This window comes from Dermacentor albipictus, unplaced genomic scaffold (assembly GCF_038994185.2).
Source record: "Dermacentor albipictus isolate Rhodes 1998 colony unplaced genomic scaffold, USDA_Dalb.pri_finalv2 scaffold_18, whole genome shotgun sequence".
NCBI lineage: Eukaryota > Metazoa > Arthropoda > Arachnida > Ixodida > Ixodidae > Dermacentor > Dermacentor albipictus.
Window position 1 is genome coordinate 323,864 of NW_027225572.1, and position 22,898 is coordinate 346,761.

Here is a 22,898-nt window from a genome sequence, read left to right on the forward strand (position 1 = left end):
CATCACGAAAAAACTATCACTGTCTTGGCGCTCTTTGGCCATACCTGGCCCTTGCGCCAGTAAAAACCACACATTCATTCATTCATTACACGTGTGTTTGGCTACACAAATGCATTCAACAAATCTGCACTACCTCTGGCAATAGCAGCTTGGAACAATCTTCCAAGCCGCATTGTTGAAATGAATAATCTGGAATCATTTCAAGACACATCCTAAAACATGATTCTGTAGTCATACACACACATTGTTTCATTTGTACCATGTGACTGAACTGTCGTCATTCTCGCTTCTTGCAAGCAGTTTATAGGTATACATGTGTTTGGAGTTCTTTACCAGGTGTTCGATGAGCCATGCGCGTTTCTGATTGTCCAGAGTGTTGTTGTTGTTCTTCGTTTGCTTGATGTAAAACGGCGTCTTTTTTTCAAATTGTTTGATTTGTTGTTAGCTATGTTCTGTTTTCACTACATGTTGTTTTTCTTACCCCCCCCCCTCACGCAGTACTTCAGTTAGAGCCTGTGAGGTATGTGTATAAATAAATAAATAAATAAATATAGAAACAACAAAAAAACGCGCCTTTCGATTCTTCTTGTCTGCACTCATGGGCATGCATCAAATCGCAAGCGGCAACGATAGCGGCCACGTTTACACTGATACGTGTACCCTATTCATATGCCGACACTTGTAACACAGCTAAGATATTCGCCCACCCTTAGCGGAAATGTGCTGTATCAGAATAGTAGTGAACACAAATGCCGCAGTTTCCGCAGCATGCCTGCCATGTGTTTCTATGTCGCTGGCAGCTAAGTGCGCCCATCTCTGTTTCTGTCCCCTCAAAGTGGACATGGCTATGTTATTGTCGCAGACTTGCTAATATTAGCAATAATATTCATTACCGATATGGAAGAAAATGTTTCAATGTGCGTAATGTACTCACGAGAAGAAAAAAAAAAATCGTGTTCGGTGCATTCGGTTTGCTCTGCCAGCTGCCATTTTCGTTTTGCTGTCCAACACTGTTACAGCGGCAGCCGCCTGTTTGTTGACCTGTTGTCATCCTGCAGCATTTGTGGGTTCAAAAAAAAAAAAAAAGTTCTTTTAGCGGAAAATTTAACCTGCGTAATGATCGCACCCCTGAATTTGTGTCAATTTTTTTTTACAAGAAAGTGCGATCATTATGTGAGTAAATACGGTAAGCTAAGCCAAAACGACAAAGGCTTAGGTGACATCACAAAAAGGCTAACTAAAATAGAATCCAATTGCTCAACTCTCATTCTGCTCCAAAGTGAAGTAGGAAACGTGCGTGCATTAGTGTCGCAAAATTCACAATCTCTTCGCTTACAGCCAGATTGGACTATGTGGAAGATTGAGCCCGCCAATCAAATCTTTTATTCTTCTGCTCAAAGGTTTGCAGTCGTGTGCAGAATCTGGGAAATTAGTGATTGACGTTTGTCAGGAATACATCAACGTATCAATCGAACCTAAAGAAATTGGAAGAGCACGTTGCCCAGGCCGGTGCAAACCTAACATAAGCAGACCTATAATCGTTAGTTTTTCACATTTCAAAGACAAAGAGCGTGTTTTGTCAAATGCAGAAAAGCTAAGAGGAATGAACTTCCGCATTAGCTAAGACTTTTCTCTGAACACATGCCTTGCACGGAAAAAGCTATCCGAATTCGCAAGCGCTTACCTACTTATCAACAACAGTAAACACCAGTAAGTAGTGGCACTCAGCGTAAGCCACATATGTGTACGATCACTGCTCACAAAAAGTCGTTTCTTCTCCACGATTTCCATCATCTATACGAACATCGGAGCATTATACCCAGGCGCAACCAAGTTAGAAGTATTATTGAACCTACTGAATGTAAACTTGCTCTTCTTACTGAAATGTGGATAAACTCGACAGTTTCTGATATTGTACTCTAGTCCTATTTTCCTGAGTTTGACATACTGCCAGGACCGCAAAGGCAGCCGTGGTGGTGGTGTGCTCATAGCTGCCCACAGGTATTTACACTCCTCTCAATATTCAGTCACCACTTGAGGTATTGTTTCTATTGTTCGGCACCCTTCAGCCTCCCATGCTTGTTGGTGTGTGCTAGTGGCCTCCCGACGCAGCTGCACATATTGTCGCAGAATTCCACAATGTTCTGAGTACCATTTCTTGCACTCACCTTAATGCTCAAGTCAATCTTCTTGGGGATTTCAATTTTCCTAATATTTCTTGGGCTGATGTGGTGTTAACGTTGTACAAGTCTGGTGAGGAAGCATATTTCGTTGACACGTGCCTGACATTTGGACTAACACAACTTGTTTCAGTGCCTGCAAGAGTGACCGAACATTCGTCAAACATCCTTGACCTTCTACTTACATCCCACCCTGATAGTTTGTTTCTTTCATTCCTTACAGGTTTAAGTGACCATGTTGTAATGTATGCTTCATATAATATTATGCTACCCAAAACTACAAAGGAAACGAAAACACGCTTTACAACAAAGGAAATTATGCAGCTATCAATGACGAGCTTTCTACTTTTTCTGACTGGTTGTTGCTTGATTTTTCTCAGCACACTGTTGAAATTAACTGGTATCTATTGAAAGACAAGCTACATGACCTAATCAAAGTCCATATTCCTACCATAACCATCACAGAACGATCTCATTCCCCATGGTTTAACACAACATCTAAACGACTTAAGAACAAAAAGAAACATCAATTCTGGCTCGCAAAACTGATGGACACAACACGTGCTTGGGAAGCTTATCGCGACACTGAAAAACTCTTCCTTTCACTTACTCATCACCATCATCATCATTCTATTTTATGCCCACTGCAGGGCGAAGGCCTCTCTCTGCGATCTCTAATTACCCCTGTTCTGCGCCAACCGATTCCAATTAGCATCAACGAATTTCCTAATTTCGTCGCTCTGCGTTTCCTCCTTGGTACCTATTCTGTAACCCTAATGGCTCCATTTTTTTAAAAATGTCAATTAGAATATCAACTATACCTGTTTGCTGTCTGATTCATACCGCTCTCTTTCTGTCTTTTAACGTTATGCCTAGCATTCTTTGTTCCATCGTTCTTTGTGTGGTCCTTAACTTGTTCTCAAGCTTCTTTGTCAGTCACCAAGTCTCTGCCCCATATGTCAGCACTGGTAAAATGCACTGTTTGTACACCTTCCTTTTCAATGATAATGGTAAGCTTCCAGTCAGGAGCTGACAATGTCTGCCGCATGCGATCCAACCCATTTTTATTCTTCTAAGAATTCCCTTCTCATGACCAGGGTTCCCTGTGATTAGTTGACTTAGGTAAACGTATTCCTTCACAGACTCTAGAGGCTGACTGGCGATCTTGAACTCTTGTTCTCTTGCCCGGCTATTCATCATTATCTTTGTCTTGTGCATATTAATATTCAACCCCATTCTTACAGTCTCTCTGTTAAGGTCCTCAATCATTTGTTGTAACTCGTCTGCAGGGTTGCTGAATAGAACATTGTTATCGGCAAACCAAAGGTTGCTGAGATATTCGCCGTTAAACCTTACTCCTAAGCCTTCCCTGTTTAATAGCTTGAATACTTCTTCCAACCACACAGTGAATAGGATTGGAGAGATTGTGTCTTCTTGTCTGACCCCTTCTCTATAGGTATCTTCCCGCTTGTGTAGAACCAAGGTAGCCGTAGAACTTCTGTAGATATTTTCCAAGCTACTTACGTAAGTGTGCTGTACTCCTTGATTACGTAATGCCTCAATGACTGCTGGTATCTCTATTGAATCAAATGTCTTTTTGTAATTTATGAAAACCATATAGAGAGAGGCTTATTGTGCTCTGCAGATTTCTCGATAACCTGGATGTGATCCATTGTAGAGTATCCCTCCCTGAAGCCAGCCTGTTCCCTTGGTTGGATAAAGTCCAGTGTTGCCCTTATTCTATTGGAGATTATTTTGGTAAATATTTTATATAATACTGGGAGTATGCTAATGGGCCTATAATTTTTCAATTCTTTAACGTCTCTTTTTGTGGATTAGTATAATGTTTGCATTCTTCCAGTTTTCTGGGACCCTTTAGACATTTCGTATAAAGAGCCGCCAGTTTTCCAAGCAGTATGTCTCCTCCATTTTTGATTAAATCGACTGTTATTCCACCTTCTCCTGATGCTCTTCCCCGTTTCATGTCTTGCAAGGCCCTTCTGACCTCATCACTAGTTATAGAAAGAGTTTCTGTATCCTGTTCATTACTGTTGCTAATGGAGGTATCCTGATTCGTCTGGGTATTGTACAGGTCAGTATAGAATTCTTCCGCTGCTTTTATTATACCTTTGAGATTGCTGATGATATTACGTTGCTTATCTTTCAGTGCATACATCTTGGTCTGTCCTATGCCAAATTTCCTTCTCACTGATCTCAGGCTGCATCCATTTTTTACGACTTCAGTCTTTCTCACATTATAGATTCTAATATCACTTATTTTCACTTTGTTGATCAGTTTTGACAGTTCTGTGAATTCTGTCTTATCTCTTGAGTTTAACACTTTCATTCTTTGTCGTTTCTTTATTAACTCCTTTGTTACTTGGAAGAGCTTGCCTACTGGTTGCCTTAGTGCCTTGTCTCCCACTTCATTTGCTGCCTCTGAAGCCAGCCTAGTTACGGTTTCATTCATTAGCTCTAGGTCATCATCGTCTCTCTGTTCTAATGCTGCAAAGTACCAGCCTACATTTGTCTGCTTTTACCCTTACTGCCTCTAAGTTGACCTGTTTCTTCTTGACCAATTTTACTCTTTCTTTGTTTAAATTGAGGTGGAACCTAGCCCTCACTAACCTATGGTCACTGCACTTTACCCTACCTATCACTTCTCTACATCCTGCACTATGCTGGGATGAGCAGAAAGTGTGAAGTCAATTTCATTTCTTGTTTCACCATTGAGACTTTTCCAGGTCCACTTTCCGTTGCTACGCTTCCTGAAAAATGTGTTCATTATTTGAAGCTTATTCCTTTCAAGAAATTCTACCAACATATCTCCTCTAGCATTCCTAGAATCGACGCCGTGATTGCCAATTGCTTGTTCACCAGCCTGCTTTTTCCCCACTTTTGCATTGAAGTTGCCCATTACTACAGTATACTGAGTTTGCATTTTTCTCATCGCTAATTCAACATCTTCATAAAACCTGGTGTACTTCCTCATCATCGTGACTGGATGTTGGAGCGTAGGCTTGTACTACGTCTAATCTATGCCTCTTATTAAGTTTGATTACGACTACAGCTACGCTCTCATTAATGCTGTAGAATTTGTCAATGTTGCCCGCTATGTCCTTATGGATTAGCAATCCTACCCCGTATTGGTTCTTATCTGGGAGACATCAGTAGCAGAGGACATGTTCGTTATTCAGCAGTGTATAAGCCTCACCAGTTCTTCTTATCTGACTAAGGCCGATGATATCCCAAACAATGTTTGATAGTTCCTCAGAGAGTCCTGCTAAGCAAGCCTTACTCGAGGGGGTTTGGGTGTTAAACATTGCAAGGGTCAGTTTCCATTGGCGGCCTTTCCAGACCCAGAGATTCTTAGCACCCTCTGCTTTACAAGTCTGACCGCCACCTTGGTCAGGTGCTCCACAGCTGCTGGGGACTGAGGGCCATTGGGTAACAGTGATTCATTTGGGAGGGAGTGGCCAAATACAGCACCAGGGAGGCCAATTCCTGTTCTGGTGAGGGAGTGTCTTGTTGAAGCTTAGTGGGCCTTCCTAATTTGGTTGTACCTGGATTAGTATAGCCCCACTTGCTCACGGCATCTTTTGCCGGTGGCAGGCATCACTCCAAGCCTGCAGATGTTGTGCACTGTAGGAGGCGAATTTCAAACCCACCATCGTTAAAAAAAAATCTTATAGAGGTATTTGAACTTCCGACTGTGGCAACTGAGCATTCGACATAGATCAGTGAGATAATCCCATAGGTGGATAGGCTACCTTATCGCCGAGAAGTACAGCCCAGACGGCCCTACATGTCTAAAAACTTTATTGATTTATCCGTGATAGAAGTGTTTTCTCGATCGTGATGGGTAACTCCATATAGAAGGATTTCTAAACGGTTCTGGCCTCGTAGTTCTGGAATCGCATGTGCGCAGACGGCCGTGAACGTGGCTAGGCAAACCCTGCAGGCGTACCGACGACCATTCACAGTTGCGAATACATGCTCGTTATCTACAGGAGTAGAAACAGAAACCTGCGAAAACGAATATAAGAAATAACTAGAAATAACTAGATGCAAACTATAACTTTTTTTTTTGTTGAGAACCTATATGTGAACCTTGCAACTGTTGACGTTACATTATTTATTTCTTATTGTTTGTGTGCTACTGCAAACCTTCTCATCACTTTTTCTCTTCCTTTAGCGCTGCAATTCTTGTTGGGGGTGGGGGGGGAGGGGGGCTCTCGTTAGAAAGTCGGCACAAGGCATGTCAGTAGAGTCAGTTTGAGTCCATATAGTATATGTGAAATCCCTGAAAACATGCTTGGATTATCCGCGGTATACAGGTTTTGGTGATCGAGGTAGGTGGCACTGCATAGTATTTTTCAATGTTTGTGACATCGTGGTTTCGGGGTCTCCCGTATGCAAGCGGCCATGAACACGGCTAGATACACGATATAGTTTCGGCGGAATTGAACAGCACTTAAAAGTAGTGTGGAAAAAAGAAAGAAAATTAGACAATTAAAAAACTTGCTGTGCTTACCGCGAATTCACTAGTTGCACCTGGAGGGAGGTACTGATATCAAACAGTTCACGGTCTCGGCTGTCTGTCTCATGCATAGGAGAAGTCTTTCCGAATGAGACGGCATTGGTACCGATGCGCCGTGCAAGGCTGAGATGTTGGATGCGAGGAGGGTGCATTGACTGAGACTTTCGCTCAAAGGCTCAGTGGCGAGGCGGGCCGCCAAACAATAGTTCTGAGCCATGCATAAAATAGGCGACCTTGGAAGCGGCCTTGCTCTGTGGTTGGAAAGCGCTTATACGACGCCTCCGTTAAGCTTCTGCATAAGCTTCTGCCTGCGATCAGTTAGACGATGTTTGTACACTTTGCGCGGGGAACCTGTTGACGTCCCATTTGCCACTGAACTTGCAGTACGTTCAATTTAGCACTTGTGGATATATGCTCATGATCTACAGGAGTGCACTAAAGGGGGCATCTCAGTTTAAGCTTCGCGTTTAAGAGTGGAACGCGATAGCATTTGAAGATCTCCGACTGCTTTGCACACTTCTTGGGAACTGGAGCGTATGTAACCGTTATGTTTACCGGGAAACGCTGGCCGCGAATGCTATGCATGAAGGCGATCTTTGTTGTAGAAATACGGGCTCTTGCACGGGTCGCGATGCGGCGGAGGCGAGCACCAGCTGAAGTTAGTGCTGTGGTTATGATTGGCATTCCATTTCCAAATGTAAAGGATATGCAGGTAAGACATGGCCTATGTTTGTTTATTTATTAAAGGGCCCCTGAAATGGTTCGGTCAAATTTTGTAGGTGCGAAGGGTACAGTGAAAGTTAATCGTTCGCTCCACAATTTGTGTAAAGCATCTCATATCAAGAGAGTTACGGACGATTACAACTTACCCTCCTCCATAGCCATGCATTTTCTCCTCAACTCGCTTGCCGAGTGATCGGCACTAAGCTCCGCCTTCACTGGCTCTGTGCCATGATGGCACGTCGTGTCGTCTACTTCCGGTTCTCTTGGGGCGCTCGCGCGAAGCCTCTCCAACCTCTCCGCCAGCTGCTTCCCAGACGACCCCAAGCAAGATCTATCGAAGCAGCGTGCGTTGCGAGCATTCTGTCACAGTGCCAAACGTGTCTGGTATTCTGGTAACCACAGGCGAGCTGGGCATTTTGACGGAACGCTGGAGGCATGGACTCAAACTGAGGAAGGAACATTACCCTAGATGTACGTGAACGGCCTGATCGGTCTACATGGTCCAGCCACCTGGTGGCGAAGAGCTTAACTAGCCAAATAAATAGAAAATATTGCTCTAAGTGTGAAACATTTTAAACATTTACAAAAACATGTTATTGATTGCGATCCTGCAAAATATTTACACCAGCAGCAAAGAAGAATACACTTCGTTACTGCTACTGTGTTTAGTTGAACACTGTGCCACCAGGTGGCTGCACTGTACAGACCATTCACATTCGTGTTTCTGCTTATCCCGTGAAACGGCATGGTCAAACGGCCAGGCCTTGTCCCCGTGCACTTGTGTTTACCTGAATAGCAGACTCACGAAACGCTATTGTGGTAGTAATCCTCTGGTTTAAAGTGACTGCTGCAAATGCGCAAATCCTGGTGCTGATTGGATAGCAACAGTCCGATGCGCTGAAGCCACTCCGCTCGTCTGCTACCTTGCAGAAGGACACGGTGTCGCAGCTTGACACATTGCCACTCGCTACGTTTGCAGCCCACAACGCAACAAAAGCGAATCATGGTGCTCGCAAAAAGATTGAAACGGAGACTGACCGCGAAGCTCTCGCCAACAGAGATTGTAATTTCATTGTAACACAAGGAGACGACACTTGCTGTGTGCCGGAAGTGCTTAAGTGTAGTGAGAAATTGTTCTTGTGCATTCTCTTTCTTTTTATAGAAACAAATTAACTAACATTCCAACTAATATGAACAACATTTGTTAACCGTAAAGTTGGAAAAATGATCAGATGATGCGCCCTGGGCAGCCAATCGAATAGCTCGCCCTACTGACATCAATTGGGTGAACGACGTCAAATGGGTAATGGCAGATGAAAATTCAGCCGAGCACTGTGCTATGATCGGCAGCGATGTACATTTTTAAAACCTTATAATAAGTTACACGCTTTATGCATAGCACTTAGATGAGTCGATGATTGGAAGGAACTACTCCAACGACTCAGTAAGTTTGTAGCAAATCGTCAAAATTGTTTCAGGGTCTCTTGAAATAGTCCCTTTAAAAATTTTTGAATGTCTAGACGGAAAAGGTATCCCTCATAGAATGGTTTCTCACAAGAGTTTTGTGTCGGCACACTGTAATAGAACAAGTAAGAGCAGTTAAACGTTGCCCATCTCTCAAGCTGTGGCATTCCCCGAAACGTTAACACTGTGTGGCTTGTCTAGATGGTGCTAGCTATGTATCATGTTTATCAATTTCAATTAAAAACTGGCGTGTTCTTTAAAACCCTCGAATCTAACCTGACACTAGAGTTTGGTACATGATTATTTGAAATGAAAAATGTTGACTTAGATTGGAGTAAATATATTACTTTCCCCTGCATTTTCTTTTTTTGGTTTAATTTGTCTGCTTCATGCACAGACCACGGATCCTGGGTCACTGACCTTTCAGAATTGGTTAATTTATAGATGCAAAAATTCCAGTCACATGCTTCGGTTCTCATATATGCATGGATGCTTGTTCTTTATGTTTTGCACGTGTGCAGTTTTTGAAAAATTGAAAGAGTGTAGGTTTGGGCATGTTGGTATTCCATAACTTTTACGTTTTTAGTGCACGAAAAGGGACGAGAGACTGAAGTATGACGCGGATCTTCTCGTGCACTAAAAACGTAAAAGCTTCGAAAAATGTGTTGATTATAGTGTGGATATGCACAATTTGTGCTACGAATTGTCTATGCTTTATATGTTTGCGAGCAGTGCAAAAGCTACAAGATCTCTACCATGCCAGCCATGTGAACTGATTGCTGGCATGCCTTCTTTCCCGCTGTGCAGGCACTGAGGACCCCACACGCAACCGCTACAAGCTGTTTCTGGAGTGTGCACTGATCCTCACTTCGGTGGTGCCCCCTGAGCTGCCCATTGAGCTCTCCCTGGCCGTTCACACCTCATTGCTTGCATTGACACGACTCGGTCAGTGTCCTTCATCAATCCAGTGGGAAGGCGCAATGGTCACAGGCTAGTGACGGTTCAGAACTAGAAACACGACCAGAAAGAGTTGAAAAACTAATTCATTGGGTGAGCCCAGGAAGCCAAGTAACACTTGTCAGATCAAATTACACTGCTCAAGTGTCTATTTATGTGTGTGTTGTGCATGCGGCAGCTTTCAGCTGTTCTCAAATAGGTACGAGAAGTACTGCGTTGTTTGCATTGCTCTTACAATCTGATTAGACAGGCCTGTCTCACCATGTAATTGGCACAGCATTCGTCAAGTTTATGGTACAACAAGAGCCTCTTGCACAAGCACTATAACAAGATAACAGTGATAATCCCATTGAGACATCACCAGCAAACACGTAAAATGATTTGCATACTTATGATTAACTCTTTGAGTGTCGCATTTTTTTGTGAAATGTGTTCCCTCATGGCTACATTTTTTTATTATAAATATTCTTCAGATAAGCATAAAAAAATTTTAGTGTGTGCAGTGTTATACAAGGTTTATTGCTGAATGCATGGATAAACTAGCATAACTAATTATTTACAAACCTAATAAAATAGTCAAATTTAATAAACTGGCCGAACACCACTGCTGCTTGCGTACGCAGTTTGCAAGCCAAGCAAGTGGTTGCAGTAATTCACGTGGGGCTAGTTGGTGCATAGCTTTCAATAGGTGAAGCGCCAATAGTGACGGCACACAAGAAGGAATACAGACGGGACAAGGCGCTACTTGCAACTGTTTATTGAAGTCACAGGTGGCTGATTATATAGCCATGAGGAGAGGGGAACAAGAAAAGAGGGACACTAACTATGTGAATGTGCACCTGCGAGAACACTGAAGATATATATGAAGGGAATCACGCCTAATCTAAATCTAAAACTTGTCTAAAAACATGCTTTCATTCATGTATATATTCAGAGGCGGGGTGCTCACACAGTTGTCCCCTCTTTTCTTAATCTCGTTGGCCTCCAACAATTCACGCGCCACAGAATCTTTACTTTTAAACATGATTGTTGTATCATGAAGCCTTGCTTGATGCACTTGTTTATTCTCATTCCTGCAGGCCTTGCAATGAAGCAGCAAGTTTGAACCATATCCATTTTTCAATGAAAGCATATGTTCCCGCAGGCGTTCATTAGTACATTGTCCAGTTTGGCCGATATACTCTTTTCCACACTTCAGTGGTATGTGGCATACGGCCCCTTCTTCACACTTAACAAAATGTTTCGTATGTTTAATAGAACACCGTACTTTCTTATAGTCATCCGGACCAATCAGGCGGCACAAAGTAGCAAGTTTTCGCGGCACGGAAAAAACCACAGGAATTTTGTATTTCACGGTGTCGTGTTTAAGGTTATGCGCCACTTTATGAGAATATGGTATCACCACTGCTTTAGCTTTCTTTTCGGCTGTTTGACCTTCTTCACTTCTTTTTTCACTTTTTCAATAACGCCTCCGAAACTGCGCTTAAAAGCAAGCAAGGAAAGCGAGCCGTAACTTCAAAACCTGATCGTCAAAGCTTGCTTGTGCCTTATGACAGCACGATTTTTTCAGAGCGAATTCGAGGCACATAGTGGCAATTGCTCGTTAACAGTCTTGGAGTGTGTAGACTCATACAGCAACAATTCTTTGCGAGCATGGGGTCGGTACATCCAGCAGGAACCTTCGTCAGCGAGGGTTATGTCAAGATCTAAAAACTGCAAGCTGTTATCCTTGGCAAGTTCAAAAGTAAAATCTAAGCCTTTTCCTTGCTGTTTAAAATCAGATAAAATGCCCTGCACAGTATGCGAGTAAGTCATGGGAGATCGTTCCGTCAGTAAAATAATAATAATAAAAAAAAACTGTGTCAGCACCTCGTCTCTGAATATATAAACGAATGAAAGCATGTTTTTAGACAAGTTTTAGATTTAGATTAAGCATGATTCCCTTCATATATATCTTCAGTGTTCTCGCACGTACGCATTCACATAGTCAGTGTCCCTCTTTTTTCATTCCTCTCTGCTCATGCCTATATAATCAGCCACTTGTGACTTCAGTAAACAGTTGCAAGGAGCGCCTTGTCCTGTCTTTATTTCTTCTTGTGTGCCATCACTATTGGCGCTTCACCAATTGAAAGCAAGCAAGTGGGTTAGTACTGTCCTGAATTCAGCTGACAGTCTTGACTTCTGAGTAAATGTCTTGATTTCCGATGTGACCCAGTCCGGGATGGCCAAATGTCCCTACTTTTGCTTTTTTTTTTCTATAGTGAATAACAATATATAAACCAGCGTTCTTTCTTATAATGCTTGACAGCTCGTTTGCACATTCTTCTCTTTTGCCTTGTGTTGCATTCTCATAAATATAAAGGCAGTGTTGTTTTTTGACCTGGTTTTAGTTCTGCTGTAGGCCCTAAGCGTTGACAATGGCCCTCTATTTGCAGTAAAACACATTGTGGGGCTAGTTGGTGCATAGCTTTCAAAAAACGAAGCGCCAACGGTAACGGCACACAAAGAAGGAACAAAAGACAAGACAAGGCTTCTTGTCTTGTCTTTTGTTCCTTCTTTGTGTGCCGTTACCGTTGGCGCTTCATTTTTTGAAAGCTCTCTATTTGTATTGATAGTTGTATTAGCCAGGCACCTTCCTTGTAACCCTGCAGGGGCATCTGTGTCAGCAGGCGTTTGGTGTGTTGTGACACCATGTACCCGAGCACACGAGGGTTGGACCCTCCCACGTGTAGCCATACGCAGCTTAGCCATGTTCATGGAAACGGGGATCCCGGGGGTTGAGCCGATGCTGGGTGTTTGGACTTCTAAGGCCCCCCTGGCGGAGGCAATACGTCTCTTTGGCCTCTGCTTCACACAGATGGCACCTTCAGACTGACCCACCTGGAAGAAAATGGCAGTCGCCTTTTCCTGTCCTCCTCTCTAACATCTGCCTTTCTCTCTCACTTTCAATCTTTCCTTTCTTCTATTCACTTCTTCTCACTTCTACATTTCCAGGTGGCAAGGGCTAACCTGGTGTAGTTATCCAACCTTGGGTATTTTATATTAGGTTATAGTAGCTATGTGCAGCAGGTGTCTTAGTTGCTGTCAGGCTTCGTAGTGTCCTTTTGTTGGGCTCGGTGGTGGGTGGCTAGCATAGCTACTGAAATTATAGTTATTTTTTTTATGGCTTTCTCACCGTTCCCTTTCCCGCAGGGGCGTCTGCGTCAGCAGGCGTTTGGTGCGTTGCCACACCACGTACCCGAGCACACGAGGGTTGGACCCTCCCGCGTTTAACCGTGCGTGGCTTAGCCGTGTCCGGGGAAAAGGGGATCCTGGGGGTTGAGCCAATGCTGGGTGTTTGGACCTTTAAGGCCCCCCGGCGGAGGCAACACACCCCTTTGGCCTCTGCTTCACATAGACGGCACCCCCGGACTGACCCACCCGGGTGAAATCGGTAGTTGCCTTTTCCTGTCTCTCTCTCCCTACAACCTTCGTCTTTTCCTTACTTTCCACCTTTCCTGTCTCCTTCTCATTTCTTTATTACTTCCGACCTTCCTGGCAGCAAGGGTTAACCTTGTGTGAGTAGCCAACCTTGGTTATATCATATTGGGTTATAGCGGCAACGTACAGCTGGCGTTTGCAGGCCCTGTTTTTCAGGCCCTGCAGCGTCCCCTTGTTGGACTCCATGGTGGGTGGCTAGCGTTGCTGCCGGAATTTCACACATATTTATGGATAGCTCCTTTCCTCCACTCCCTGATCGCCCTCAGAAAAGAGGGCGCACCGATGAAGTTTTTCAGTTTTTCGGACGCCAAGTCCACAGCTTCCCACGTTTCCATGTAGTTCACTCGGAAAAACCCGGCAAACCCGTGCGCACTATTTCACCGTTCCTTGTATCAAAGACTTTGACTGATGTTTTTGGAGCTGGTTATAAGGCGACCAGGATCGCAAGTGGTGATCTCCTCCTTGAGCTCCGCGATAAGAAACAATACGAGAAACTGTCTAAGCTTGTGTCATTTGGGGATAACCAACTAACAGTAACCCCGCACCGTACTATGAACACCACTTGGGGCGTTGTCTCGGACGATGATTTGCTGGAGCTCACTGAGGCTGAGCTCTTGGAGGGCTTCAGTGAACAGAACGTTATAAATGTCAAAAGAATTAAAATAAGGCGAGATGGAAAAGAAATCCAAACGAAACACTTGATAATCACCTTCGGTTCGAGTGTCCTGCCCGAGTCAATCGAGGCAGGGTACATTAAGCTCCGTGTTAGGCCATACGTGCCAAACCCCCTGAGATGTTTCAAATGCCAACGTTTCGGCCACAGCTCGCAGAGCTGCCGAGGCCGCCAAACGTGTGCAAAATGCAGTGCCCATGAACACACGTCTGAAGCTTGCGCGAACTCTTTGCATTGTGTAAACTGTGATGGAGAGCACGCCGCGTACTCGCGGTCGTGCCCATCTTGGAAAAAAGAAAAAGAAATTGTCACGATCAAAGTGAAAGAAAATATATCATTCAAGGAGGCACGTAGGCGGGTGGCATACCTGCCTAAGAACACATATGCCGAAGTGGCGCGTCAGGGGGCAGCGCCACAACAGCCTCCGGCGGCTGTCCGACCCACACCCAGTGAGGCGGCAGTGATGCCATCCGCCCCCACGGCGGCTGCAGCTAACGCTGCTATGCCAACACAGCAGACGGGGCCATCGACCCCGAAGGTGGGCGCAGCCAAGGCTACCTCAACCTCCCCGGCCCCATCCAGCGCTGGCAATGGCCGGCGCAGCCAGATCCCTCAGGGGGCCCCATCGACCTCCGGGCTGGTGGGCGCAGGGGTCTTGCCCTCCAAGGCGGGACTCTCTCTGAATACTTCTCGCTTGCAAGAGCATGTGTCCGGCGCCTCACAAGAAGCAATGGACACTACACCTATCTCCACGGCGCGCCAAGCGCCTAAGGAGCGGCGAGGCTCCCTCGAACGCTCCAGAAAGGGCAGAACCCTCGTTACAGGGCCTCGAAAGAGCTCTGTAACCTAAGGTATCACCTCCCTTTCCGTACACACAGCACTTACTTACATTAAATATGGATACACAAATTATTCAATGCTTAGAAACCTTGATGACTTGCAAGAACTCATCCACAAACATAATCCAAAGGTGCTGTGTTTACAGGAAACACACCTAAAATCCAAACACACAAACTTCCTCCGAACGTATGTTAAGGTTCGCAAAGATCGCGATGATGCCGTCGCATCATCCGGTGGTGTTCCGATTCTCACTCATAAAAGTTTAGCCTGTCAACCTTTAGAGCTGCGAACGCTCCTTGAAGCAGTGGCGGTGCGAGTTGTTCTGTTAAACAAACTCATCACTCTTTGCTTGCTTTATATACCCCAACATTACAAATTAACCAAACATGAATTTCTGTCCTTTATAGATGAATTGCCAGAACCTTATGTTGTTCTTGGCGACTTCAATGCACACAACTACCTGTGGGGCGACCCTCGTATAGATGCCCGAGGACGTCTTGTTGAACAGTTCCTTTTCTCTTCTGGTGCTTGTCTTCTGAATAAGAAGGAAGCGACATACTATTCTCTTGCAAACAGAACATTTTCTTCAATAGATCTTAGCCTAGTCTCCCCGTCACTGCTGTCTGAACTTGAATGGGAAGTTAACGACAATCCTTACGGGAGTGACCACTTCCCTATACTACTAAGAACATATAAAGAAAACTAATGTCTACCACAGGCTCCTAGGTGGAAAATCGATACAGCCGACTGGGAGAAATTCCAAACTCTCACTAGGATCTCATGGAATGACATGTCTTCTTTAGGAATTGATGCTGCCGTGCAGTATTTTACAGCCTTCATTATAGATGCCGCATCAAAATGCATATCAGAAGTAAGAGGCCTGGCAGGCAAACGGCGCGTCCCGTGGTAGAACGACGAATGTAGGACCGCCCGTAAGAAACAAAACAAAGAGTGGGGGTTGCTACGCGCCTCTTCCACTGCGGAGAATCTTATTAACTTTAAAAAAGCAAAATCCGAAGGCAGGAGAACGCGCCGACAGGCCAGAAAGAGAGTTGGCAGAAGTTTTTACCGGGTATCAACACGTATACAGATGAGGCCAAAGTCTGGAACAGGGTTATTAGGATAATAGGGCAACAAGCACAATCACTTCCTCTGGTAAACACACAAGGCGATACCCTGCAAGATCAGGCAGACTCACTTGGGGAGCACTTTGAGAGCGTGTCGAGCTCAACCCATTATTCTCAGTCCTTCCTCAAATATAAACAAACAGAACAATGTAAGCCACTAATTAGAAAATCCAGACAGAATGAAACCTATAACCGGCCTTTCAGTATTGCCGAGTTGAGAGCTGCCTTGAACACATGCAAAAGCACTGCACCGGGACCTGACAGAGTGATGTATGACATGATCAGAAACTTACATACTGACACACAAGTTACACTACTTACACTTTTCAACACTCTGTGGGCTGCGGGATACCTCCCATCTACATGGAAAGAGGCGATTGTGGTTCCTGTCCTGAAGCAGGGAAAAGACCCCTCCTTGGTGGCAAGTTACCGTCTGATAGCTCTAACAAATTGTCTGTGTAAGCTTTTTGAAAAAATGATAAATCGCCGACTTATACATTTCCTTGAGCTCAACAATATGCTCGATCCTTATCAGTGTGGCTTCCGTGAAGGGCGGTCGACTACCGATCACCTTGTGCGCATTGAAGGAAATATCCGCGATGCATTTATACATAAACAGTTTTTCCTATCGATATTTTTCGATATGGAGAAGGCATATGACACGGCATGGCGTTACGGGATCTTGCGAGACCTCTAGAAAATTGGCATCCGTGGAAATATGCTGAACACAATTGAGAGCCATTTGTCACGTACATTCCGAGTAAAAGTCGGTAACGCACTGTCATGTCCCTTTACGCAGGAAACTGGTGTACCCCAGGGATGCGTACTCAGCTGCACTCTCTTTATCGTTAAGATGAACGCACTACGTGCTTCACTGCCACCGGCCATTTTTTATTCCGTGTACGTAGACGATATACAAATAGGCTTCAAATCCTGCAACCTCACAGTATGTGAGAGACAGGTACAGCAGGGCTTGAACAAGGTTTCCAAGTGGGCAGACGAAAATGGATTTAAAATCAATCCCCACAAATGCTCTTGTGTTCTTTTTACTAGAAAGAGAGGCATGGTTCCAGATCCTTGTGTTCAACTGAGTGGACATCAAATACCTATCAACAAAGAACGCAAATTTTTAGGTATTATACTTGACTCCAAGCTGACTTTTATACAGCACATTAAATATCTTAAAGAAAAATGTCTAAGGACAATGAACTTGCTTAAATTCTATCCCACTCAACATGGGGTAGCGACAGGAGGTGTCTGATGAATGTTTATAAGAGCCTAATTCGATCACGATTGGACTGTGGCGCCGTCGTATATAACTCTGCCGCTCCGAGCGCACTAAAGATCCTAGATCCTGTCCACCATCTAGGTATCCGTTTAGCCACTGGCGCTTTCAGAACAAGCCCGATTGAAAGCTTATACGCGGAATCAAATGAATGGTCCCTCCATCTACAGAGAACTTACATCAGCCTTACTTATTTCCTAAAAGTACACTGCAATCATCAACATCCATGTTTTAACACTGTTAACGATATGACGTGCTAGACTTTTCCATGACCGTCCCTCTATAAGACAGCCTTTCTCGCTTTGTGTGAGCGAGCTTAGTAATGAAATGCGTGTCCCACTCCTCGAGCTTCGCCTAATGCATCCAACCAAGTTGTTACCACCTTGGGAGTGGCAGATCGTAGAATGTGACATATCCTTTTTAGAAGTAACAAAACATGCACCCGAGATCGAAATCAGAATGCATTTCCTAGAACTCCAGCACAAGCATTCCTGTGCAGAGTTCTACACAGACGCTTCGAAGTCAAATGCTGGGGTATCCTATGCAGCCGTCGGCCCATCCTTCTCGGAATCCGACTTACTGCATCCTGAAACAAGCATTTTTACGGCCGAGGCCTACGCATTACTCTCTGCTGTGAAGCATATAAGAAAATCAAAACTTCCAAAACCAGCGATCCTATACAGACTCCCTAAGCGTCGTGAAGGCCTTGATGTCAATCTATACACACAAAAATCCTGTACTTAATGAACTCTACACCGTCTTGTGTAAAGCGTACAGATCTAACCAGCGTATCATTATATGCTGGGTGCCTGGCCACAGAGGCATTGAGGGTAACGTTCTGGCGGACGAGATGGCCACGTCAATCGCATCGCAAGCTGTTAACCCTACCGCTGCGGTGCCTGTCACAGATCTGAGACCTTTCTTGCGAAGGAGATTGCGAGACCACTGGCAACGCATGTGGGACGCGGAAACGGATAATAAGCTGCATCTGATAAAACCACAGTTAGGATTCTGGCCCTCTACTACAAAATCGCGCCGAACAGATGACCTATTCTGTCGTCTCAGAATAAGACACACGTTTGGCACCCATAATTTTCTACTCACTGGAAGTGAGCCTCCAACCTGTGGTAGATGCGGGGAGAGGCTGACCGTACTCCACGTCCTCCTGGAGTGTCGGGAAGCCGAATCTGAAAGAAAGAGACATTTTTCATTAGCGTACCGACAGCACATTCCTCTTCATCCTGCAATGCTTCTTGGTCCAGAACCACTTTTTAATACAGTCGAACACGGATGTATCGAACTCGAAGGGAATCGCGAATTAATTCGATATATCAAAAATTCGATATAAAAAATACAGGCCAAGAGACTTTACCTGTGGCGGACGATGACCTACCGATTGGCGCATTCAAGAATGACAACTATTTCCGCACACACGACGCAACGTAATGCTTTATTTGCGTGAAAAAAAAAATCGCTTATGTTGGTCTGCTTCTTCGCCTTGCAAATGAAATTAAAGATGCCAACCTCGATCTTATCGAGGCTGTTCAGGTGCGAAAGCCTGGTTCCTTCCATGTCGCCGCAACAACGGCCAATCAAGCTGAACGCTGCCGCCACTTCAGCGGCGGAGTACGGGCGTGTAGCCGCGCCCTCGTCCGGACGATCTTCGTCGCCACTCGAGCCGTCAGCCTGGGTCCCTCCGACTGCAGCTACGATGTCCTCGTCGGCGAGGCTCGCAACAGCCTGAACATTGCTGTCAACGTTCACATAATCGTCAGCAGACACTTCGGCTGGAACGGCAGCCGGGAAAAGGGACGACAACTCGCGAAACGCGTCGTCCATGCACTCGTCGCCGTCGCCGTCTTCGCAGGTTTCAGGAAGTTTGGCTGTCACGAGGCCTGCCTTCCGGAAGCAGTTGGCCACAGTATCCTGCTTCACGTCTCTCCAGGCGCCCGTCATCATTTGAATGGCCCCCAGCAGGTCAACCTTAAGCTCGGTGCCCATGCGGAGGTTCACCAAAAGCCTATCAATGAGTTGCCCCCTGTAGCCGACTTTGAACGACTTAATGATGCCCTGGTCGAGCGGCTGCAACTTTGCTGTCGTGTTCGCCGGCAGAAACTTGAGCGCGATGTTTTCGAGCTTGCAGGTGGTGTGATGAGCCGAGCAGTTATCGACGAGGAGGCAAGCATGACGCCCCGACTTGCCCAGTTCGGCGTCCCACGCTTCCAGCCATTCTGTGAACAGCTGACGCGTCATCCACGCCTTCTTATTGAAGGCCTAGCGAACAGGGAGCTGCTTACAGTTTTTGAAGCAGCGCGGTGCCCTTGCTTTGCCAATCACAAAGGGCTGGAGCTTTTGAGAGCCATCCATGTTAGCAGCGAGCAGAACGCTCACGCAGACTTTGCTCATCTTGCCCCCGTGACACGTGCTGCCCCGGACGTCGAGCGTCTTGCTGGGCAGCATCTGCCAAAACAACCCGGTCTCGTCGGCGTTGACGATTTCGACGGATGAAAACGTCGCGCAAATTTCCGGCCATTCCTTCGAAATCCACTGCTGGATATCCTGGCTCATGACGACTCCGCTTTCCCCAGAAATGGTTTTGCCAACTATCTTATGGCGGTTCTTAAACCTCTGCAGCCACCCTGTGTTGTCGGCGAAGTTGTCATCACCGAGTGCAGCGGCAAACCATTTGGCTTTAGCCATTAGCATTGGGCCATCCACCGGAATGTTCTTAGCCCGCACCTCTAAAAACCACGCATAGAGGGCCTTTTCAACTTTCTCGTGGGCAGGAGCGCGCACACGACAAGCTCCCGACGTTCGTTGCTCCGCCGCTTTCGACTTTATGTCCGCCTTGTTTTTTAACAAGGTGCTTAGAGTGCTCCGAGGAATCCCGAAGTCGTCTGCCACCGTCGCACTTTTCTCGCCCGCCTCAACACGCTGAATGGCTTTCAGCTTTGTCGCAAAGTCCAGGTTCTTGCGCTTCTTGACGCTGCTTGTGCTTGCTGCGGCCATTGCTTCCGCGTCAGCTCACCACGATCCAGTCACACGTGTCGTGAGACGCACGCAAAACAATAATGAACACGAAACACAAGAACGCGCACAAAACACAAGAATTCACGTGCGCAGCCACCGCCAACAAAGCGCTCGCGATGGCCACCTCCGAGGGCGACAGTGACGTACGAAAGGCACGAGCTGTGGTTGGCTGAGCAAAACTCGTGAAAAAGCAACAAGAAAAAAAAAAGGCAAAAGGAGGAGGCCACCGCCGCCTTCGTTCCTGGCTACCTTTTCCGAGCAGATCACTATGGTTACGCGGGGGAAGGATGAGAGACATTGGGAGAGAGAAAAATAAAAGCAGTTCCGCAAGCAGGGTGTTGCCGCAAGTCGGAGAGCGTGCGCAGCGGGAGTACCGTCTGAGCCTCCCTCCCTCGCTCTCATATTTTCCGAGCCTTTCGGGGGAGGCGCGGAGCACGCAGGTGCAGCGAGTGCCGAGATCACGTGGCGTTCTATATATCCAATGGCGGGTAAAAATATCGTTCGATATAAACGTACGAATTTCTATACTTTTACACAGAATTTTCAAGGGGATAATTTACGAGTTCGATACAGACAATAATTCGATATATGTGGGTTCGATATATCCGTGTTCGACTGTACAGACACAGTCCTAGGTTTTATCAGAGATGTGGTCTTACATGTTATTATTCCCATGCATTCGTAGCGCCTCCTCTCTCCAGAGGATGCCACTGCCATAATTGTTTGGCATAGCACATGCCTCCAGGCCCTTGTGTTTCAAGGGCCCTAAGGAGGCAGTAGTGCTCTAGCATTTCTTATAATCTGCTATATTTTACCTATCGTATCATTCGTTTTAAATGCATCTAAATGTTCATAGTACAAGTCATACATCATCGCCATAATTTTATTATACAGATTTTACGCACTTTAGTGCGTATATTTTAAGGCCCCTTTACAGCCACGTCACACCAACTTCATAGTAATCATAAGTACACTGCTAACCCATTAGCAGAGACATGGCGCTCTTTGGCCATACCTGGCCCTTGCGCCAAGAAAACCCATACATCATCATCATCATCATCATCATCATCATCGTCGTTCCCTTGACTCCCTGATTGCCCTCTTTCTAAGAGAGGATGCACCAATCGCTCCCTGAAACTTTTCGTCCAGACCAGAGAAATGTACCTGAAGTACCATGTTCTAAGTTGGCAAAACCCTGATAAAATTGCTAGAACTCGATCACCATTTGTTGTCGCAAAGTCTCTTACTGAAAAACTTGGTCCAGGTTACAAGGTCACAAATATGGCCAGTGGTGATCTGTTGCTCAAAGTTAATGACAAGAATCAGTTCGAGAAACTGTCCAGATTTATTGAAATCGGCAAAACCCCTGTCTCGATGAACCGCACCATTCTCTGAACAGTACACGTGGAGTCATATCTGAGCAAGATCTCCTAGACTTGAGTCAAACAGAGTTGCCTGAGGGCTGGAAGGAACAGCACTTGATGATTGTACAAATAACGATCAGGTGTGATGACAAAGTGATCCCCACAAACACCTATTTTTGACGTTCTGCACAAGCACTTTACCGGAATGTATTGAAACAGGCTATCTGAAAATCCAACTTAAACCCTACATTCTGAACTCGCGCCACTGCTTTAAGGGGGATGTGGCAATGAAACCTTTTTTTCTTTATTTATAGAAACAAATTGGTGAAATTTGGCATGTAGGTGTGATTTCTTCTGCTGATATCGTAACTGAAATTAGTTTTGTGCTATCTATTATAGCTTTCGATTTACAGCAGTTGACAGCCTCTCTCTAATGGTCATCTCCAAATTAATTAATTGATTACACATAAGTTCGCCAAGATGTTGGCATCTGCATGTTTACAAAGGCCCATTCTGGGCAATAAAGCTGTTCGTTTATTTTTTAAATGCCGAAATGAGCATAAAAATATTTTTTCAACTTTCCTATGCATATTGTCTTACTAACAACTTTTGCAAAAAAACCATTACAAATTTTTTTATGAGGTGCAGTTAAAAATAGACAGCTTTATTGCACTGATCAATGTTTCACGATCTAAGTGCAAAAGACAGAATGATTCTTTCTTCATTCGTTGTGAAATGGCACTGGTATGACTGAAAGCAACTGCACAAAATATGATAGCCGAGAAAACGGAGCTGAAAGTTTCATTTGTTGTAAAAATTTAAATCTTTACTTTGAGCACCTAAAACCCGCCTGGGCCATAGTCCTTTGACGGCGAGGACACACTTTCTTTACATTTTGATGTAGTTTTTCACTTTCTTGCAGCAGTTTCTTGCACCTTAGTTGCCTTTTTGATCATCGTGCATCTATTCGTCGGGCAAAGGTAGATGACAGCGCATTCTAAATGTCTGCTTTTGTCTCTCGTTGTGCAACCTCTTTATTAATGAGAGTTGGAGCGGAAATCCGCAGTTGAATATTTGACGCAGAAAACTTCTGGCTCCGCTGATGCCGCATTGCCATCATGACCAAGTGCTGACCGTCACCATCGTTCGTGGACGGGCTTTCACCATCGCTCGCAGATGCGTTGTCGCCACAGCCCACAGTTGCGTCGTCAGCACCGCACACGCCCCCCCCCCCC

The 22,898-nt window shown here is 45.3% G+C and overlaps 1 protein-coding gene across 3 annotated transcripts in view; it reads left to right on the forward strand.

Annotated features, from left to right (window-relative positions):
* Positions 1–22,898, forward strand: part of LOC135900796 (endoplasmic reticulum transmembrane helix translocase) — a 602,974-nt gene that overhangs the window by 177,094 nt on the left and 402,982 nt on the right. For all 3 annotated transcript variants that reach the window (XM_065430378.1, XM_065430377.1, XM_065430379.1), the window contains one exon: positions 9,715–9,852. In XM_065430378.1, the coding sequence (XP_065286450.1) occupies positions 9,715–9,852 (138 nt within the window). The remainder of the gene's footprint in view (positions 1–9,714; positions 9,853–22,898) is intronic.